The following is a 22,789-nucleotide window of genomic DNA, read 5'->3' as shown; positions in this document are numbered from 1 at the left end:
TTATACAGATCTCACCCATTTTATTATGTTTGGGAGGAGATTAGGTAGCGTGAGCTTCATGGTTCCCGCGCCGACTTTATCCCGGCCCGCATGGCGGCTCCCTCACTCTTTTGGTCTCCCTTAGCAGTACTTTTTACTATTCCATAACTGTTTTATTGTGTTTTTCATGCAGTCAGCTTGAATTTACTCAGTCTAGTCTTTCACGGGGTCCCCCTACTCCGACCGGATGTTTCGGATCGTAGCCTAGCCTAGTCAGATCCCGATTTGTTAGGAGTCTCTCCCTTACGTTAGGACCTAGTCCCTTCATTTTATGTCCTGGCTCCTAGTCTCCTGCCCCCATATTTGGTACAGCATACCGACTAGCCGCCTAAGGGTTAGGCTAACACACCTGAGTCGCCAGGCTTGCGATTAGCCTACCCCTCCTGGACATGCTTATCTTACGCCGTTTTTATTATTTCTCCCCCGTGTTAGGCTAGCTTATATTTAATTATTTTATATTTATATGTATGTTTCTAAGGTTATTTATTGTTGTATGCTATATGCGACTTCAGGGCCGGTTGGCCCCTTGTGATCAATTGGCCCTCCACACCACGTGTCTGTTCACCCGGCTGGGAAGGTTCCCAGTTGATCGCGTACGAGCCACCCCGTTGCTGACCTCCTCCCCCCTCCTCCCCTCCTCCCTCTCCCCCTCCGCACCATGCCCACCCACCACGGTGGAGTGATGACTCGCTCGCTACGCAACTAGCTATCTGAGTCCGCATGAGAGGGGGAGTTCTCTCGGAGGTAGGTGGGGGTGGATACACTCAGCGCTTGGGCTGGCCGTACTCAGTCGCCTTGCTTGGGGCTTGGGGACTCTCCCCACCCCCTCCCTGCACCGTACTACGGCGAGCCACCAGGCAAGGGAGTGGGACCACCTCCCCCCGCCCCCCCGCATCCCCACCACCACCCTAGTACTCACCATCCTCTCCGCTCCGGCGGTTTCAGCTCCGGCGGTTTCAGCTCCGGCCAACACCAGATCTGACTTGAGAATGTTTAGTCATAGGCCTCGGCCTTAGGGTGTCATCCACCGTACATGTGTACAGTTGGTATCCCATTAATATATATATAGCATTACACACAACCTAGTTTGTACAGGTGACATAGTTACACCGGTCTGGTTCTCTGGAGCCACTCCAGCGCTATAAACCTTGTTATATTTTCCATATGTGACTGCATGCATACATATATATATACATATATATATTCCTCTGGTTGGTAGACTCCACTCCGGCGCCTACTACAATTAGACTTATAGCATTAAGTTCTATAACCTCCCTGGAGGTTGTCATGATACTCATGTATCCTTTGACTTACAGGTCATCTGTTGCCAGGAACCCGGCTGTAATGCCGTCCTGCAGGATCCCTGTGGCCATGAAGTCTGCCGCTCCCACGGCGGGTGCGCCGTACAAGTAGACGACTACTTGGTGTGGCATCATGAGAACTGCCACACCTGCTACGCCTTAATTGAAGCAGCCTCTACTGAAGTAAGTCTCCATTATCAATGGCACTGAGTCCATTCGTTCGCTTATTATATTCACTTACGTGCATATTTTTGAATTTAATTGTTTTGATTCATATACTACTTCAGTCGTCTTGTCTCTATGGCTAACTCTAACCCTTCTTACAGGTCTTGGAAGCGAAGAGGGCAGCAGCCTTAACCACCTTGAAGGCCTGGGTCGGAGGTTTCGGGAGGAATTCTCCCAAAGGCCGCCCGTACATCTTGGCCCAGGACATGGCGGACCTAGTCGTCCCCGGTGCGAAGAGGGGTTCGGTCGTGGATCCCCAAGTTGCTGCTCCTCTCATCGTCGATATCCAGGCTATGGTCTCGCTCCCGGTGGAAGGGGACCTGACGGAGGACGTCGCAGAGGACGTTGCTGGTCTCAACCTAGACTTAGAGCCCATGACTGTAGATGTCATGGGCGGAGGTAAGGCTGTACTTGAGGCAGGTCCTGTAAGGGCTCAAGGGCTTTCCTTGAGTCCTTCTCCTTCTCCTTCTCCTATCCCTTCCACTTCTACTTCTTTCCGCGGTTTCACGGAGAAGCAGAGGTTGGTACGACCAAAAACTTCTTCTGCGATCCCCAAGGTCAAGTAATCTACGGACTTTGAACCAAAACCGAAGTCGCTGCCAAAGAAGTCAGCTCCTTCCTCTATCCAGAAGTCCCCGGCTCACCATCCCAGGGCGGATAAAGCTAAGGGTGCGTCTTCTTCTGCGCCGCGGTCCCTTAAGCATAGGCCTTGGAAGGAGAAGGCCCAGTCTTCCTCCTTCGACCCCGAAGCTTTCTCCTCCAATATCTTGGAGAGGGTGGGAGACGTCGTTGGGAACCTAGTCAACACTAGGTTTCAGGAGATGTTCTCCCAGCTTTCTAGTTCGGTCAAGGCCTCGGGTCAGTCAATCCAATCCCTGTCGGAGAAGATGGCTGCCCAGGAAAATGCTATGACGGGCATTAGGGACTCACTCGCGGCAGGCCACTCTCAATCCAGTCAGGTAGCAATACCTGCCGTCATGCCGGATTCATCTAGGCTCCCGGACTTCAAACCCAACAACCTGTGGAGGATTGCGGCATACGCTCCGTTCGTGAACGGTATGCTCTCCATTGAAGGTATTGGGACTCGGAGGTTGGAAGACTTCGAGTGCTATCCCAAGAACCTTCAACCTCCATTCATGGGCTACGTCAGGTTAACTGACGCAGCCATGATGCGAGAGGATAAAGTCCCGAAGGAGACTATCATCCTTCCTCGGGAACAGGCGCAGCAAGCATGGCTAAGGAGTCTGGATGAGTGGGAGTGTGAAAACACTTGCCTCACCGCCTTCAAAAGCCCTTTCACCATTTTTACCACGGTGGAAGGCACTCCGCTCCCATTTACCTATAAGGTGGTGGAAGCTACATACCAGGCAGCTCTTAAGGACGAGCCTATGCCTCAGCTCTGGGAAACGGAACCGACCTCCCTTCTGATCCCCGGATCAGAAAACTATTTTGAGGGTGCAGCACCCACCTTCACAGTAGGGAAGCTGAAACCCGACTGCGCCACAGCGCTTTTCAGCGAGAGGCTCCCCAGGCTGTCTGAATCACTAATTCAGACGAAGTTCGACGCCCGGACTAGGCTCAGCAGGTCTCTCTCCTCCTTGACGATGGCGGAAATGACGGCTCTTGTTTACGAACAAGAGCCGTTATTTAAGGTCATGGCAAAGTCGTTACTGCATACAATGCAGTGCGACTTCTATGATTTTGTCGTCGCAAGGAGGAACTGCAGGAAGCATGTTCTGGGGGAGGCTACCATCCGCCACGAGCCAAACAGGCTGATCGCTTCCTCCATTTGGGGAACAGACCTTTTCCCTGCTCTGGTAGTGGCAGAGGTGCTGCACGAGGCCTCTAAGGTAAACCAGAGCCTGAAGGTCAGATGGGGTCTGGTAAACAAGCGTAAATCGGAATCCTCTGGAACCAACCCCAGGTTGAAAAAGAAGCCTAGGAAGTTCCAGTCCTTCCAGGATTCACAACAGGCTCTGGTCCAGGCAGTGCAGGTACCTCAGGTACCACAGCACTCCGCTTCAAAAGCGCATCCTCAACAGCAGTATGTGCTTGTGGCTCAACCACCCCAACAGCCCCAGCCATCAACCTCCTTTGCTGTCTCGCCAGCCTATAACTCGGCTTTTGAGGCCCAGGCCTTTCAGCCATTTAATAGGTTTGCCAGAGGCAGCCGTGCCAGGGGTGCCTCTCGACATCGAGGATCCGGCAGGGCCACCAGCAGAGGCAGAGGTTTCCAAGGAGCACGGGGAGGCCGCCCCTCCGCAAACCAACAGTGAGAGTCCCAAGGTAGGAGGGAGGCTGTACCTCTTCCGCCAACGGTGGGGGTTCAGCTCTTGGGCTCAAAGTATAGTGACCAAAGGTTTGGGTTGGAGTTGGACAGAAGGTCCTTCTCCACCCAACAATTTCTACCAAAAACCAACAGCGGAATTGATAGAGTATACCCAAGATCTTCTTCTCAAAGGAGTAGTATCAAGGGTCAAGAACTTAAAATTTCAAGGACGCTTGTTCAGCGTGCCAAAGAAAGACTCAGGAAAGCGAAGAATCATCCTGGACTTGTCATATCTAAACTTATTCATTCATTGCGACAAGTTCAGAATGCTGACCGTTTTGCAGGTACGGACCTTACTTCCCCGTGGGGCCGTCACAACCTCTATATATCTTACAGATGCCTATTATCATGTCCAATAGCCAGACACTTCCGCCCGTTCCTAGGCTTCAAGCTAGGAAACAAAGCTTATTCTTTCAAGGTAATGCCTTTCGGGCTCAACATCACCCCCAGGATATTTACGAAACTGGCGGAAGCAGTTGTCCAAGAGTTGAGGTCTCAAGGAATAATGCTAGTAGCGTAGACGATTGGCTCATATGGGCAAAGTCCCCCAAAGAATGCCAAAAGGCAACGGTCAAAGTAATCAAGTTTCTGGAACATCTAGGATTCCAAATAAACAAAACCAAGTCCAGACTAACACCGGAATCTCGGTTCCAGTGGTTAGGCCTGCAATGGGACTTGGATTTACTTACTCTGTCAATCCCGCCATTGAAAAGGAAAGAAATAGCCAAGTCTACAAGGCAATTTCTCAAACAACGCCAAACTTCCCGGAGGAACCAAGAAAGAATCTTAGGCTCACTCCAATTTGCCTCGGTCACGGACATTCTTCTGAAAGCCAGACTGAAGGACATAAACAGGGTCTGGCGTTCATAAGCAAACCGGAGGTCCCGGGACAAGCTAGCTTCTATCCCAACGATCTTGAGGAAACGTCTCCACCCATGGACGCAAGTGAAGAACCTATCAAGGGCAGTACCCCTTCAATTTCCCCCTCCGTCTCTAGTGATCCACACGGACGCGTCCCTAAGCGGGTAGGGAGGGTACTCACAGTACAAAAAGGTCCAGGGAACCTGGTCCTTACCATTCCGCCAGCTACATATCAATGTACTGGAAGCCATGGCAGTGTTTCTTACTCTGAAGAAGCTCCGGCCACAAAAGAAATCGCATGTCAAACTGGTCCTAGACAGTGCAGTGGTAGTCCACTGCATAAACAGGGGCGGATCCAAATCAAGTCACCTAAATCATGTCCTGATAGCCATTTTTTCTCTGGCGGACAAGAACAATTGGCACTTGTCAGCCACCCACTTAGCTGGGGTAAGGAACGTGGTAGCAGACGCTCTGTCACGCTCCGCCCCTCTAGAATCAGAGTGGACCCTGGACAACGAGTCATTCAAATGGATCTGTCAGAAAATCCCGGGGCTTCAGGTGGATCTCTTTGCCACGGAGTCAAATCACAGGCTCCCTTGCTATGTGGCACCCAACCTGGACCCTCTGGCTTATGCCACGGATGCTATGGCAATAGATTGGAATGCATGGAAAAAGATCTACCTGTTTCCTGCGGTGAATCTCCTTCTGAAAGTCCTGAACAAACTAAGATCGTTCAAGGGCCGGGTGGCTCTAGTAGCTCCCAATTGGCCCAAAAGCAATTGGTTCCCACTACTTCTAGAGTTGGGACTCCGGCCCCGACAGATTCCCAATCCCAAACTGACCCAGTTAGTGCAAACAAGGACTGTGTCCGCTTCCTCAAGGATTCAGAAAGCCTTAACTTTATGGACTTTATGAAGTTTGCAGCTTGCAGGAACGCTAATATCGATCCCCAAAATATTGAATCTCTGGAATCAGATAAAAGGGAATCTACCTTACGTCAGTATGACTCGGCCGTTAAGAAACTAGCTATGTTTCTTAAAGGCTCTAATACATGAATAATGACCACAAATTTGGCCATTTCCTTCTTCAGATCATTGTTCGAGAAAGGTCTTGCAGCAAGCACAATTACCACTACCAAATCAGCTCTTAAAAAGATCTTCCAGTTTGGTTTTGGTATAGATCTAACAGATTCTTACTTTTCCTCTATACCAAAAGCTTGTGCTAGACTTAGACCCACAGAGAGACCTAAGTCAGTTTCTTGGTTCTTGAATGACGTTCTTAAGTTGGCCTCAGAAATAAATAATGAATCATGTGATTATATAACCCTCCTGAGAAAAACTTTATTTTTACTAAGTTTAGCATCAGGAGCAAGAATTTCAGAACTGTCGGCTCTTTCGAGAGAACCAGCCAGGTCACATTGAATTCCTCCCATCAGGAGAAGTACTTCTCTCTCCAGATCATCAATTTTTGGCCAAAAATGAGGATCCACAAGAAAGATGGACCCCATGGAAAATCTTACCACTCCCCCAGGACAAGTCCCTATGTCTGGTTAACTCCTTAAGTGCTTACTTGGGTAGAACAACCTAAAAGTCTTCAGGTCCCTTATTCATCAGGGAGAAGGGTGGTACGATTTCCTTAAAAGGCATCAGACAACAAATTTTGTACTTTATTAAACAAGCCAACCCGGAATCCTTCCCACGGGCTCATGATGTCAGGGCAGTTGTCACATCTATCAATTATTTTCAACATATGAATTTTGACGATCTTAAGAAATACACAGGCTGGAAACCTTCGACAGTCTTTAAGCGCCACTACTTAAAATTCTTAGAGGCCCTTAACCTGTTAAGCGTCCTCCCCGGATGAGCTCGCTGCTAACGTACCGTCACGCTTTTTTTTGTAATTAGCGATCATAGCACTGATGATAGTTTTTCAAAGTTAATATTGATTTTTATGCTTATTATTCATACTGTAGTTAAGTGTAGGAAATTATTAAATGTTGGAGTAAAAAAAATTAATACTACTCTCGGAGTCCAGTCATTCGGCAAAGAAAAGTCATCTTCACTCCCACTATTGGAAGAAAAGTTTGTATCCTCATCACTGGAGGATTCAGAACTAGAGCTCTCATCATCAAATAGGTCATCAATATCAGACTCCTCGTCTAGTATTTGATTGATCTCACCTGAAGAAATACGCCTCCTCTTTGGGACATTCATTGTGAAAGACGCAAAAATCTATTTGTCTCGATAAACGCTCAAAGCGTACTGAAAGAAAACCAGCAGGGCAGGGCAGTTTTCTAGCATAAGCGACCACCAGGAAAGAGTTGCCAGGCTGGAAATAAGTTTCCCATGTGCTGAGTGTTACCAAATGATGTTCCTACACTTTCTATACGATTAAATGTATTATTACGGGACTGACGGCTTGACAAGCACAGTTAAAGTCTTGAACGTAATATCCCGTTGAAGGCGCTACCGAGTAGATCGCGGTAAACGTATTATTACGTGGGTGACGCTTAACAGGTTAAATTCTCAGCAGTGGCAGCTGGAAACACAGTTTCCCCTGACACTGCTTAATATTCTTATTAATCTTTCACTGTAGCCTTCCCTTCTGCCTGCCTCACTTGCACCCTTGCTTAGCTAGTTCGCCTCTAGTTTACATATTGCCTTGGATGTAATTGATTTTACATTGTTACTTGCGTTAGAGCTCAGTTCCCTCGCTTATTTGTATGATTGTCAACTTGATTGTCTCTGTTTTTTACATGTTTTACTATTAAGTACCTTTAAGTTTTTTGGGCTAGTACCTTTAAGTTTTTAAGCAAAGTAATTTTAAGTTGGTAAAATATACTTTACCTTTCACTTTGTACCAATTTTGTACTTTTAAGTCGTACATTATACTAATTAACCTTATTAGTGTTTGTTTTACCTGCTAATTTTAGTATTTTGTATTTTCTTCCAAGCTTGGTGGAGCTAATTCTCTGGCACTATTTCACGGAGTGACACAGGCTGAGCCCAGAAAAGGGATTTTGATGAAGGAAAAATCTATTTCTGGGCAAGGGGCCTGTGTCGCCCAGTGAAATCCCACCCTGTATCTGTATTCCTCACCCTGCTTAACCCAAGCTTGCTATCTTCAGGAATGATGTCAGAGGCGCTCACTGTAGTAGTAGAGGGTAGCGGGGCTATAGTTCGGCTCCTCTGTTGATGGGGTTTTGGCGGAGGAAGAAGCTAAATGGCAGGGTACCTCTGGTAGTGGTATTCACTCGCTCTTTATATATACCGACACCTTTTATTAAAAGGTGAGCGAGCCATTTACCTTGGCACTAACGTTTCTCTTTTTCTCTGGTATGAATAGCAATATTTATACCTAGAAATGGTATCAAAGGAACCTATTTCACTGGGCGACACAGGCCCCTTGCCCTGAAATAGATTTTTCCTTCGTCAAAATCCCTTTATTGCTCAACCACTTCAATTCTTCCATTTTATCCAATACATTATTAATAAAGCTTTTCTCCTATTTCCTATCATTTTAGCATCACTTTTCTGCAATTTCCCTTTATTATCACTAATTTACAATATTCTTTCTATTTTCCATTAAAAATATTTTCTTATCTCACACCTTTGCCAGTTTATCTTCTGCTCTTGACCTAACTTCTTTTAGCATTCCATCCACATAAATGTTGAACATCCAATGAAACTTGATAAAATTGTCTAAACCTTGCTTTCAAACATAACAAAACATTTATGCATGATACATTTGCACCAAAAACTTCCAGTAACTTGATAGCTCTTCACACTGCAACTTACTATCAACAATGCTGTCAGAAGCACATAAGCACTATAGAGGTCCATGTGTGTGACAGACTTTCCACTGCTAGTAAATTTCTCCACATAGCTGTTTCATGACAAATACCTCAATCATACATACTCTTCTTTATACTCCTCTTTTCCCATGAAGGATTAGGTGACTGTTTGTACCTTTTATTAAAACGCTTCCATATATCTCATAGTGAATTAAAATAGTGCTTTGCTTCTAAATGTTTAGATCCCTACATCCTCCTACCCCTTGTACAAGGTGATAATAATTCCTACAGTCTTTATGTAAGGATCTTTTCCTCAAGAGATGCATATTTTATATACACAGTCAGCTAGTCAGTTACACTTTTACCACCATAATGAAGTACAGTATCTCACTTGCACTTAAATCAATTTCTCTTCTATCAATATTATTACATATTGAATAAAGTAGTTTAAAAGAGACCAATAAAAACTCCCATCTATAAACTTGAATGACATTTGTTGAATATTTTAGGAAGGTATAGTTAAGAGAAGTTGGACAGTTTAGTGGGAAGAGACCAAAGAGAAAAAAATGAGAACTAAATCAATGAGACAACGTGACTTGGGAGCAGAGAGGTAATGGAAATAACTGTTAATACTATCTTCAGTGTTTTGTACAACACCCAGGTCATTAATGCAACAGTGCAGCATTATCTAGTAACATATCTAAACTAAAAACAATTTTCTAACATTAAACATCTTTACCCAAGTTGTCCAAAGGTGATATTTTCTTGGTAATGTAGTTCATCAGTAACAGCCTGTAATCGGTTATTTTCCACTTCTTCCCGGGTTACAACAGGTCGAAGGGAACGTTCGCATTGGAGGGCATCAAAAAAGGCTGCATTCCAGAAGCGTATCGACTGCCAAATAGGTTGTTGTCGGAGGTAGGCATACAAGAATTCTTTACGACGAGTTTGTCCACCAGGTGTGGTAGCTATAACATAAAAGTATGGCCATTAGGAGGCTGGACTATAGAAAATACTATGATTAATCACTCTATGACTTGATATGACAGCTCCTGAAAATTGCTGGTTTTTTAGTAATATTACATATTATATAATAACCATTGTAAACCTATGACAAAAAGTGATGCTATATGACTACACAGGATTTCACTAATTGACAATTAGTAACATGCTGCATAATTATTGCTTCTTTAGAATTGAAAACATGATTATTCTGTCATATATACCACAACTGTAAAAAAAATATTGCGCGTAGCCACATTTTGAAAAACCGTGACGAAAGATTTCCAAACCTTTTGTTCATCTAGTTCTAATGCGTTCAACAAAAAGAAAAAATCTTCATCAAACCTAGGCTACAATGTTCAAATAATAAAAATGAAAATAAAATGTCATGATACTCATACTGCTTGTATAGCAACTAGTACAGAATTTTAAATAGTAGTTGTACAGTACTATATTATATTATTTTTTGCCTCAACAATGAAAAAAAGATAAATAAATAAATAAATACAAAAGTATTATACTGTTGCTTAAATTAATCCACCAATATCATTGGGTGAGCATGGCCTATGTGACATAATCATTAAGTGGCAGAAATATGAGCAAGCTGGAACATTGGGCTACAATGTGTACAGACAATGAAATGCTCTTCAAAATGTTTATTTTATACATATTTGTTATAGGAATATATGTATTTTCATAAAAAATTACATTGGTTATATGTATTATTTTACCACTTCAAAAATAATGGTTTACTAGCAAATATTTGCTTGTGCCATTACTCTACACCTTTGCTAATGCCAAGATTAAGTGCCTAGATCTAGGCACGTTAGTTTTATTTACTTGCTAAAATTCAACACTTAACATCAACATTCAAAGAAAACTCTTTATATATTGACTAAAACATGAAAATTCAAAGAACATTTTTTATATACATATTGCCTAAAACTTTAAAATTCAAGGAAAACTTCTTGTTATTCATATTACTATTTTGAGAATTTTCTTAAAGACTGTTGAGCTTATTAAGTCTGCTGTTATATGCTGTAGAGGTATAGTTATATATGATGATCACTTTGAGCAACAAGCAAAGTATGATGGCACTGGTATGTTAAGGTTAGCAGTGCTATCCCACTGCTAACCTTATCGCACCAGGCCTTGAACTCAGCAATGTAAAAAAATGGCAAATTTTGAATCAATTTACATTTTTCATAGCTTACAAACCTACGGTCTTAACAATGGGATAATTTTCTAGCGCCAGCTAGAAACGGGTAAAAAACAATCAAAGGTTGTAAAGCAAAGAATCTGTGGCATCAGGCAACCCATATGTACCATAAATTAAGAATTATACCAAAGCATAAAAGAGATCATATTGATATACCTATAGAGAAAATAGTGTTAGCTGTGGATTTGTAATCTTATCGACATGTATGATATTGAAAATGAAAAAAAGTTTAACCTATGTACTTAGCAAAGTTACGCTGAGTCAGATTTTGGATACAAAAAGAATCATGTTGCATCACATTCAAGGATGACTGTGCTAAAGTGCTGTTGATGTGATAAAAACTGCAATGGTCATGAGCATGGCTGGGAATTTTCAGTGTACAGTGCAATGTGGCAGTGATGCTAGTGAAGCAGGCAGCAACAATGACCATTGCTGGCATTATTCACCATTTTCATCCTAATTTCAAGTTTTTTTTTTTAAACCTAAGACATTTCCATGCAAAAATAATAAAATACAGTGTACATTACGTATGTGATAAGAATGACAAATAGGTAAATCATAACACACTGACAAGGTTAGAAACAGGCATGTACTGTAAAAAAATTTTTTTAAAGCTGGATGCTAAACAAAGATATTTGTCTGAAAACATTCAACTTTAACATTAATACCCATGGAGTTTGGCTAGATACAAGTAGTACTGGTAATCTGTTATATTAGCCAAACCAGGTAATTTTTTTAGGCTTTTCTGAGGTAAGAAAGGTGGAGTCTTTTACACTGTCAAATATGTTACGCCAAAATTCTTTTGACCAATAAAGTTTGGTGACATTTGGTCTGGTCAGTTCATGGACAGGTGATTGCCAATGAATACAAGTGACTGTCAATCTCATTCCAAATCAGTGCTTGGGACAGAAGGAAATCCACCATCTGGAAACTTAGAATTTCTCAACCAATCCAGAGAACAAGTAAAGAATATAATTCATTACATTCAGAATTTTGGCCAAAGGCCATGCACTGGGACCTACGAGGTCATCCAACACTGAAAATAAAATTGAGAATAGAAAGGTTTGAAAGGTGCAACAGGAAACCTTGCAGTTGCACTATAAAGCAATTGTTGGGAGAGGGTGGAGAATAAGATGGAAGAAGGAGAATATGAACATAGGTATTGTAAAAGGAATGAAAACAGTTGCTGTAAAGAACCTTAAGTAATGCCTACAGTGCACTGTACGAGGTGCACTGATGACACTATCCCCCTAAAGGGATAAGAGAACAAGTAAGAGGAAGGTTGAGTCTAGGGTTATGCTTATTTCTGGTGTAAAACAGTGTTACTGAAACTTACAAGACCTCCGTAGTCTAGAGTGATATAAATGGTAGTATAATGTGTGAATGTGAATGAATGTTTGATTATTATTATTTTGTTAGGTAGATTAGGTTAGGAAATTTTTAAACTAGTTTTACTGTATTGCATTGTTCTTGTGGGTGAGGGATTGTTGATTAATATTGGTCTTTTCTATTTTTTCATTGCATAACTTGTATTGAATGGGAATGAGTGAGAGCTGAGGCTCCCCTTCACCTATGCTCCACAGTAGAAGCTGAGAGACAGTTTTGCCAGTTGGTTGTGGTCCTTTTCTATCTGAGCCCAGCAGCAAAGTGGAAGTGTGTTGGCTAAATTGATGGCCTACAGAGTTCATGGCAGCTGAATTGGGAAACAGCGATTCAGAAATTGTAAGGAAAACCAGAGGCTCTCTGCAGACGGAGCTGCTGACAAGAGGAAAATTGAAAGTTTATGCAGTATCACGGCAGTATTAGGATTAAAGCATTTGCAGTATTAGGATAAGGAATTAACTTTAGATTTGCAGGTGGTTGGGTAAAGTTAAGTTAGGCATTAAAGGATAAGATTAGATTATAAGTTGCGAACTGTAAATTTAAGGGATAAATTAGATTAAGGAAAATCTTAGATTAATTCACTGATCCTTCAAATCTGTTCCCATTAGTATCCTGCTCCAATTGTGTAACCTGAAAAGCCCCCCAAAATGAGTCACAATAGGAGTGACAAAGTCAACAAAGTAGTAAGCAAACATAATTCCTGCACTATATGACAGCCAATACACTAATGATGTTTGGAATGCAGTGATCAAGGAAACTCAACCATCTCACTGGGGTTGGGGGAAGGAAGGCTACTTACCTTTAAGATTGAACTCTTCTTTCATTAAAGATAACCATTCTTGGCCAATAAAGAACCAGCATAAGTACGGGTAAAATAACTTTTTACACTGAGGGAATATTTAGAATATGTAATGTTATCCAGTCTGGTGCTCATCATGCAAAACAGTGTACTGTACTTGCATTCAATGGGTCATTAACATCATGAACATCATATACAGGAAAATTGCCCTACAGTATTTGTATGTCTTGAATTATGGTACAATTACAACAATGTAATTTAAGCTTACTTTCATGATAATAAGTAAAGCACATATTCATAAGACTCTTGGCTGGAGAGAAATCATCAGCTTCAAAACACTCAAACAACATGACAGAAAAATGCTGCACTAGAGAGAAGAAAGTGGCTTCACTGACATTCTTGCAACATCTCTTGGCATTGATACAACGGGCAAACCATAATCTTCCATGCTCTTGCTGAAAAAATGATCAACAAAAATTCAATTAAGATTACATATCTTTCAAAATGAACACGACTAGGAAAAAGTTTAATAACAATTCTTTACTGATGTTAAGACAGATTCCTCATGGAAAAGAAAACCCTGTATCTTTTGAAATGTTTAAAAATACAGTTTAGATTTTAATGTGTGGAGAGAAAGAAACACAAGATTACATGGCATACTATAAACGTTTACATATATATGAAGATAACAGTGTTACATTTATATCACAGAGAAGCATACACATATTAGCAGAAGTTAAATCTTAACCAAAATCAAAACAGGATGAAAATAAATCATTATATTCAACAGCATTGTCTTCACAGTTATGAACTACACAATTACCTGAGCTAGCTCTCCAAACCGAGCTTTCCTGTCAACATCAACTGTATGTGGTGTTTTAAACACTTCTTCAACGAACTTCCGCATGAATTCCTTTGGTTCATTAGTGTCATCTGCTTGACTATCATATGACAAGCTTGAAGCCCATGACTGCAGTGAAGTCTGAGATCCTGTCATCAAAATTCTTTTTAATGTTTTATATAAGAAAAATGGACAATATTGAATTTAGACTGTGATCATATATCAGTGTTAATGAAAATATGAAGCAAATTATAGTTAAACTACAACTGAATATTGGAAGTCTGAGTGCAAGACTATTCAACTTGTGTGATTGTGAAACAATAACTCTGCGTGTTCAAGGAAATGGAGTTGTATAAAATATATACAAATAAATGTAGAGAGAATACATAACCAAATCTACATTTGCTGAAAAAGGTTTGCTATCTGTTTATAACGAAGAAATTTGATAAAAAATAAGATATTTTGCAAAATTATACGTACTATAAATACATTCCTTATTCTTACTAGAGTCACTAGTTTGGTAATTCAAAGGGCAGAGTGAGTAAGAATTTACATAAGACAACACTTGTACCTCTAGGTGAGAACCAAACTTTGCCCAAAAGAGTTAAAGCAATTTAATGGAAAGAATTAAAGCAATTTAATGGAAAAGAGATAAATCAGTGTTTTGAGTTATATAACCTTCAGGTTGATGAACACCAAGAAGTTTCCCTTGTTGGTGAGCTGAATGTCTGGGGATTCTGTTTTCATCTTGAAAGAAGTCTGCAGAATAAAGATGCTGAGAGCTTTCATTTATAACAGTCCTCTAACAGCCCGAGGGATTCCTAACCAACAAAAACCTACCTGCAGACACCTAGGGAGGCTTCTGACAGGCTCTATGGCTTGTTTTACAAGTCTGAAGTTAACTCTGTAGTCTTGGTTATAATCCTCCGAACTTACAGTAGTAAGTAATAGGAATATTAGACAAATGGACTTGGGACACAGTAAAAGTCTCCCTCTGTTAACAGCATGCAAACTCCTTGTGAGTTAAGTCCTGAACAAGTTTGCCATATGCATTGGTAGCAATCAAAGCAGAAAGGAAAAATGATATTGTTAAACTACAATAAAGTTTTGTACATACTTACCTGGCAGATATATACTTAGCTATAGTCTCCGACGTTCCCGACAGAATTTCAAAACTCGCGGCACATGCAACAGGTAGGTCAGGTGGTCTACCGCCGCTGGGTGGCGGGTGTACGAACCAATCCCCCTTTCCTGTCAGATTTTCTCTTCCACCTGTCTCCTGAGGGGAGGCTGGGCGGGCCATTAGACGTATATATCTGCCAGGTAAGTAGTATGTACAAAACTTTATTGTAGTTTAACAATATCATTTTTGTACATGAACTTTCCTGTCAGATATATACTTAGCTGATTGGCACCCTTGGTGGAGGGTAAGAGACAGCTAAACAATTAAGGAAAGAAGGGAAACAACTGGTGTTGTAGGATATAAAAACCTTGGTTCTTACCTGTTCAGGCAGAAGACTTCATTGATACTGTCTCTGAGTCTGCATTGCCTGGAGAGCTACAGCTAGGACGTGACCTGTTGCTGAAAGACTCTCGGATCTACCAATGGGATATCTGATCCCTTTGTGTGGTAGAATCCAAGTCTGATCCTGTTAAAGGGAACTCGTCCGCTTACTTAACAGGTCCTAACCACTACTACCGCAAGGAGCCACACTCATCAGACCACCTAACCAAACTACTAGGGGTTAGTACTATGACATAAAGAGATGCCTCCCTGCATCTTCTTTCAGACAACCATAAACAACAAAAACCAAGACATAAGGTAAAAAATATATACATCTAATAAGGATGAGTTCCAGCTCCCTGCCCCAGCACCGAATCCGCCGATACGTAAGGGTCCAAGGCGAAGCATTTGTCATAAGTGATTTTCACATCACGCAAGTAGTGGTTTGCGAAAACCAAGTGGCATCTCCAGAAGGTTGCCTCCATCAGGTTCCGCACGGACATATTCTTGTTAAAAGCAAGTGAAGTCTCAATGGCTCTCACTTCGTGGGCTTTTACCTTAAGAAGCTTAAAATGGTCTTCCTTACAAGAAACATGTGCTTCTTTAATGAGGTTTCTTAAGAGGACAAGGCGTTCTTCGATAGGGGTCGAGTAGGGTCCTTAACGGAGCACCAAAGGACCTCTTGATTGGCCTTAAGTTGCTCTTTTCTCTTAAGGTAATAATTTACCATCCTCACCGGGCAAAGAGTTCTCTCAGGCTCTTCCCCTACATGAGAAGATAACCCACGAATTTCGAAGCTCCTGGGCCATGGATTCGATGGGTTTTCGTTCTTTGCCAGAAACCCAGGGAGGAAAGAACAAACCATAGAATCCTCCTTAAATCCAACATTGCCCTCAATCGCTTGAAGCTCACTCACCCTCTTGGCGGAAGCAAGAGCCATAAGGAACAGAGCCTTCTTAGTCAGGTTCATGAACGAGGCTGAACTAGGTGGTTCAAATCTAGATGATCCGAGAAACTGAAGAACCACGTCTAAATTCCAGTTCGGTGTATTAGGAGACTGCTTCTTCACTGTTTCGAAAGACCTAATAAGGTCATGCAGGTCCTTATTCTCAGATAAATTGAGGCCTCTGTGTCTAAATATCGCCACCAACATACTGCAATATCCTTTAATAGTCGAAACGACTAGACCACATTCTTGCTTCAGGAATAGAAGGAAATCCGCAATCTGGGTCACAGAGGTACTGGAAGAGGAAACGTTATTCCTCTTCGTACCACCGTCTGAAGACATCCCACTTCGACTGGTATACTCGTAAGGTGGAAGACCTCCTAGCTCTAGCGATTGCTTTAGCAGCTGTTGATGAAAAGCCTTTTGCTCTGACCAGATTTTGGACAGTCTGAAGCCAGTCAGACTGAGAGCGGGGAGGTTTTTGTGGTACCTGTCGAAGTGGGGTTGTCTGAGTAGATTGCTCCTTAGAGGGAGCGATCTTGGAAGGTCCACTAACCATTCCAGTACCTCTGTGAACCATTCTTGGGCTGGCCAAAAGGGAGCGATTAATGTCATCCTCGTCGAATCTGACTCTGCGAACTTTTTTAGAGTTATCCCCAGAATCTTGAAGGGGGGAAACGCGTAAAGGTCGAGTCCTTTCCAGTCAAGAAGAAGTGCGTCTATCCCTATTGCCCCTGGATCCGAGATGGGAGAGCAATAAAGATCCAGTCTCTTGTTCTTTGAAGTGGCAAATAGGTCTAAGTGCGGCCTGCCCCACAACTTCCAAAGGCTCTGGCATACATCTTGGTGCAGAGTCCACTATGTGGGAAGGACCTGATCTTTCCTGCTGAGGAGATCTGCTCTTACATTCCTCTCTCCCTGCACGAATCTTGTGAGAAGCTTGATTCTCCTTTCTTCGGCCCACAGAAGAAGGTCTCTTGCTGTTTTGTACAGAGAGAAGGAATGCGTCCCCCCGTTTCCTGATGTATGCCAGAGCCGTAGTGTTGTCTGAGTTGATCTGCACTACGGATTCTCTTACGTTGGATTCGAACGCTCTCAGAGCCAACCACACGGCCATCAGTTCTTTTCTGTTGATGTGCCAGGACACCTGGTTCCCCACCCAGGTACCTGACACCTCTCTGGTTCCCAGAGTCGTCCCCCAACCTGTCTCCGACGCGTCAGAGAACAACACTAGGTTGGGGTTCTGGGATTGCAGCGATAGTCCCTGCGAGAACTTGTTGGGATCTGCCCACCAGGCTAGTTCCTCCTTGACTTGTTGAGAAATGGACAGGGAGAACGTCAAATCCTGAGAACGACGACTCCAATTCTGATGAAGAAAGAATTGGAGCGGTCTCAGGTGCAACCTTCCTAGGGAAACGAATTGCTCCAGCGAGGAGAGTCCCCCCAGCAGACTCATCCACTCCCTCGCTGTGCATACTTCTTTCCCTAAGAAGGTTGTTACTTTCTCGAGTCCCCGGGCTATCCTTTCCTGAGACGGAAAAGCCCGAAAACTCTGAGAGTTCATCTGGATCCCTAGATAAACACACTCTTGATCGGGTACTAAACTTGACTTCTGGAAATTGACCAGAAGCCCCAACGAACTCGTCAATTCCAGGGTTTTCTGTAAGTCCTTCAGACAACGCTCTTTTGAATTGGCCCTTATAAGCCAATTGTCGAGGTACAGGGATATCCTCACCCCTTCCAGATGAAGCCATTGCGCTACATTCCTCAAGATCCCCGTGAAGACTTGGGGGGCCGTCGAGAGGCCAAAGCACAGGGCCCTGAATTGGAAAATTCTTCCCCCCATCATGAATCTGAGGTACTTCCTCGAGGAAGGTTGGATTGGTACGTGGAAGTAAGCGTCTTGTAAGTCCAAGGACACCATCCAGTCCCCTGGACGCAGCGCTGCCAGCACCGAAGAAGTGGTCTCCATCGTAAACTTCTTCTTTTCTACGAAGAAGTTCAGGGCGCTTACGTCCAACACCGGTCTCCATCCCCTTGAGGATTTCGGAACTAGGAAAAGGCGGTTGTAAAAGCCTGCTGAATGACGTTCTGTCACTAGTTCGATCGCCTCCTTTTCCAGCATCTGATCTACTGCTAGTTGGAGGGCCTGGTTCATGATGGGGTCCCTTGGGGTGGTCGTCAAGGGAGGTCTTGAGGTGAAAGGGATGAGGTACCCCTTCTTCACGATTGAAAGGGTCCAAGGATCTGCGCCTTTCTGGGCCCAGACTTCTGCAAAACGTAAAAGCCTGGCGCCCACCGTTGTCTGAAGGACTTGAGTCTTATTTGGAAGACTTGATTGACTTAGAAAAAGTCTTCCCTCTTCTATTGGGCCTGCGGCCTCTGAACGAGGCGGGTCTTGATGTAGAAGCCCCTCGAAAGGGTTCCTGAGTGGTCGACTTCTCCTTCTTCGTCTTGGTCGTAAAGGAGGGAAGAGGCTTCCTTGTAGACTGGGCCAGAAGGTCCTGTGTAGCCTTAGCTGAGAGTGCCTTCGAAATGTCCTGTATCAGATGTTTGGGAAACAGTTGTGCGGAGAGAGGAGAAAACAGAAACGAAGATCTCTGCGCATGGGAGACTGACTTCGTCAAGAAGGAGCAAAAAACTGATCTCTTCTTTACGACGCCCGCCCCAAACAATGAAGCGATTTCGCTGGCTCCGTCCCTTACTGATTTGTCCATGCATGAAAGCACACAATGCAGGTCTTCCGGAGAGAAAGACTCTGGCACTTGAGTCTTCTTAGCTAAGACTCCGAGTGACCAATCAAGAAAGTTAAATACTTCCAACACTCTAAACATGCCTTTCAGAATGTGGTCTGTTTCATTCATGGCCCACGTTGTTTTAGCCGAGTTCAAAGCTGACCTTCTCATTGCATCAACCAACGCCGAAAAGTCTGCATCGGCTGAGGATGGGAGACCCAGCCCCAAGGGCTCTCCTGTCTTGTACCAAAATCCAGTCCTTCCGGAAAGCTTCGACGGAGGGAAGGCGAACACAGTTTTCCCTGCTTCCTCTTTGGAGCGCATTCAGGATCCAAAACTTCTAAGCGCCTTCTTCATTGAAAGTGTCGGCTTCATTCTCACACACGAAGACGCTTTCGTTGTCTTAGCCGTGGAGAATAACGAGTGCGGAGAAGGAGGAGCAGCGGGGCTAAGGGAATCCCCGAACTCCTGAAGAAGAAGTTCTGTGAGCTTCTTGTAAGAAGAAACTGCTGCCGAGGTATTTGCTTCTTCATCCGAACCTTCCTGGCCTTCTTTAAGAGGAGAGCGCGGAGGATCCTTAGAAGAGTTTCTTGCAGGAGCAGAGCGTGAGGTTGGAGAAAGCCGTCTCGAAGGAGGAGTCAAATCCACAGGGGAGCGGCGAGTCGAAACCGAAGGGCGCTTATCCGACCTGGCCTGTCTAAAATCGGACTCCCTCTTCGTGGAAGCCGAAATCTTGACTGCAGGAGAGGCAGGGCTCCTGTCCCGTGAAATATCACGTTGATCAACAGGGCGCTTACGCGAGGGAGAGCGCCTACAAGAATCCTGGCGCCTATCGAGAGGAGAGCGGCTACTAGGCGTCGAGCGCCTATCAGGAGCAGGGCGCTTGAGAGGCTCTTGATGCCTACCAAGCGGAGAACGGTCAGGAGTAGGTCGTCTCGAGAACGTTGAGCGCCTACCAGGAGAACGAAGAATTCGAGGCTCTTGGCGCCTCTCCACAGGAGAACAGCTTTCATGAGAAGGACGCCTACCAGGTGCAGGGCTTCTCCTAGACTCTTGACATCTGACGGGAGAGGAGCGGCTGACAGGAGAAAAGCGTCTTTTCGGCACTGGGTCCTAAACTCGAGGAGAGTGGTAGCCAGGTGATGAGCGCCTACTCGTAGAAGAGCGCCTTCTAGGCTCTCGTAGATGCTGAGGAGAAAAACGACGAGACGGAGACGACGAAAGGAGCCTGCTCTTTCCTGAGCGCCTCTCTTCTCTAGGACGCACACTAGGGGAAGAAGGATGAGTCGGAGAGGAGCGCTTCCCGGAAGCAGGAATCCGATACGGCGTAAAACCGTCGCCATCCAAAGAGCGCCTGTCCGAAGTCTGGCGCCTCGACGCTTCTGAGAGAGAGCCAGGAGAGTGATGCCACTCGCGTGAACTCCTTCGCTCGGCCGAAACCTCCCCATACGAAGGAGAACGTAGACGATGAGGAGAGCGATCCTTCGAAGAAAAGCGCCTAGATCTCTTAACTGGGAGAGATACGTTCTTCCTCCTACAAGATCTTGAGGCCAAAGAGTCCGCCAGGGCCGAGATCTGAGCCTGGAGTCCCGCCAGAACTCGAGTCAGCGAATCAACAGGATCTTCCTCCGAAGCAGCCGCAGAGCGAGGAGCGGGTGAAGATGGGCGATCGCAGGATCTCCTGGGTCTCTTCACTTCCAAAGAAGTCTCTTCAGGAAAGTTTTCTGGGCTGGAAGCCAAAGGACTGAAGGGCGCTTTCCAGGCCCTCTTCAACAGGCGCGACGCATCCGGAGAGTTCCAACCGTGTTTCGGAGAGGGCGAAGAAGACGAGGAGAAACACTGGCGTAATATCTCCTTCTTGAGACGATCCGAGGCAGCCTGGGAGCGTACTTCAGGATCTGCCAAGGGGACACCTGACCGGTGGGGGCTCTCCCTAGCCCTCCTGCAGCTTTCGACTTTCCTCCTCCACTGGAACTGGGAGTCTGGAAGAGGTCTAGGCCTAGAGGCACTAAGGAGCCGGTCAGACGCACCCTCCACATCACTGGGGACACTGCACTTATCACCAACACTATCACTCTTACCTTGTTCTAGCAGGCGAATCTTCTTCTCCATAGATTGAATGGTAGCCTTTAAAGCCCCTAGAGGAAGCTTTACGAACTCTATCTCGTTCTAACTTTCTAATGTAAGAAGAAAGCGCCTTGTACTCATCCTCATTCAGAACCTCACATTCTTTACAAGGGTTACTAAATGCACATTCATTCCCCCTGCATTTCACACACACGGTGTGAGGGTCGACCGAAGCCTTCGGCAACCTCACCTTACAACCCTCAACCGAACATACCCTAAACAAAACAGGAGTTTTGGTTACAGAATCTATGTCAGACATTATTCAAGAAAAATCCAGCTCAAAGTCAAAACCAGTCCAAAAACAGCGTATGCCAAGCCAAACAGAGCGAATACATCACCAAAAGGGTCCAAATTAATCTCCAGGCAAGCAAGAATCGAAAAGTCTATCGAGAGGAAACGACAACAGTTGTTATCGTTCCGGGCGACAGAGAAAATCTGACAGGAAAGGGGGATTGGTTCGTACACCCGCCACCCAACGGCGGGTAAGGTAGACCACCTGACCTACCTGTCGCGTGTGCCGCGAGTTTTGAAATTCTGTCGGGAACGTCGGAGACTACGTATAGCTAAGTATATATCTGACAGGAAAGTTCATGTACAAAATAGAACTTTTATTGAAGATGTTTTGAATATTTTTTTTTGTGATATGGAAAACTTATGATTACAGCTATCTCATTTTTTTACTGACAAACAGAGGAACTGCTGTCCCTATGAAAGAGAAAATGAGATTTCAAGGATGACAAATATGCACTGTATTAGTAATCAACAACCTCTGCACAGCAAGACTGACATTGGCTATGAGACCACTGTGAGATGTTTCTATCATGCCCCTTTGTATAATTTCAAAATAGAAACCCCAGAATATAAAGAAATCTGTTTCATGAAAGTCTTGTAATCAGATCAAGAATTTTGGAAACCGGAATTAAAAAATGAAAAAATACAGCAATCATCTTGGCCTGTACCATGATTTTATTACTTTTTTTTTTTTTCTTCAAAATTGAAGTAGAATAGTTTGAGCCAGAATGAGACCATATTGATACTCTTGGTACACCCGTCAAATTTTTTAATGTCAGGAATCATCCAATTCTCATGGGATGAATTTAGGTGTGCCCTATCATTCTTGTCCAAGAAAAATCAAAAGTATGATTTAATATGATTGTAACTCTCAGACCTGTACAAAATAAGCAAAATTCAGGCTCTTAAACAAGTGCATTTCCTTTGACAAACATGAGAGTCACTATGCACTATTAAAAATGGCAATATAGAAAAAATTATTACGGTAAATGAAGATTCATTTTTAATAAAAAAAAAAAGTCTGTGAACAAAATCAGAAATGTGTGCTGTTTATGTGTACAAGTAGGATACTCCCAGCATTTACAGCTGTTACCTGTACTCTAGGGTATCTAATGGTGGTAGTAGTGGTGGTGTTAGGGGGTAGGGGGCAGGGATTTACTCAGAGACTGGATATCTGTCTTCAGTGTACGTAGTATATGACAATATGTAAACACCACATTAGAGAATGCTCTGATTGTCTCTAAGGTCTTTAAAATCTTCAACATAAATTGACAGGCAATGAAATAAATTTATTTTTCATTGTTATATGTATTTAGAGATGTAACCATACTCAATTTTTTATGTTTTTGCTGTTCTTACAACCTTGTTGCCTTGAAAACAGGTTCAATTAAATT

General features: G+C 43.7%; 1 protein-coding gene across 1 annotated transcript in view; it reads right to left on the bottom strand.

Annotated features, from left to right (window-relative positions):
* The window catches only part of LOC135197040 (uncharacterized protein KIAA0513-like), a 59,096-nt gene that overhangs the window by 11,865 nt on the left and 24,442 nt on the right, over window positions 1-22,789 (bottom strand). Inside the window, 3 exon segments of the mRNA XM_064223975.1 lie at window positions 9,288-9,516; window positions 13,220-13,406; window positions 13,775-13,941. Coding sequence (XP_064080045.1) covers window positions 9,288-9,516; window positions 13,220-13,406; window positions 13,775-13,941 — 583 coding nt within the window.

This window comes from Macrobrachium nipponense, chromosome 18 (genome assembly GCF_015104395.2).
Source record: "Macrobrachium nipponense isolate FS-2020 chromosome 18, ASM1510439v2, whole genome shotgun sequence".
Classification (NCBI taxonomy): Eukaryota; Metazoa; Arthropoda; class Malacostraca; order Decapoda; family Palaemonidae; genus Macrobrachium; species Macrobrachium nipponense.
This window is presented reverse-complemented; position numbering and strand designations above follow the sequence as displayed.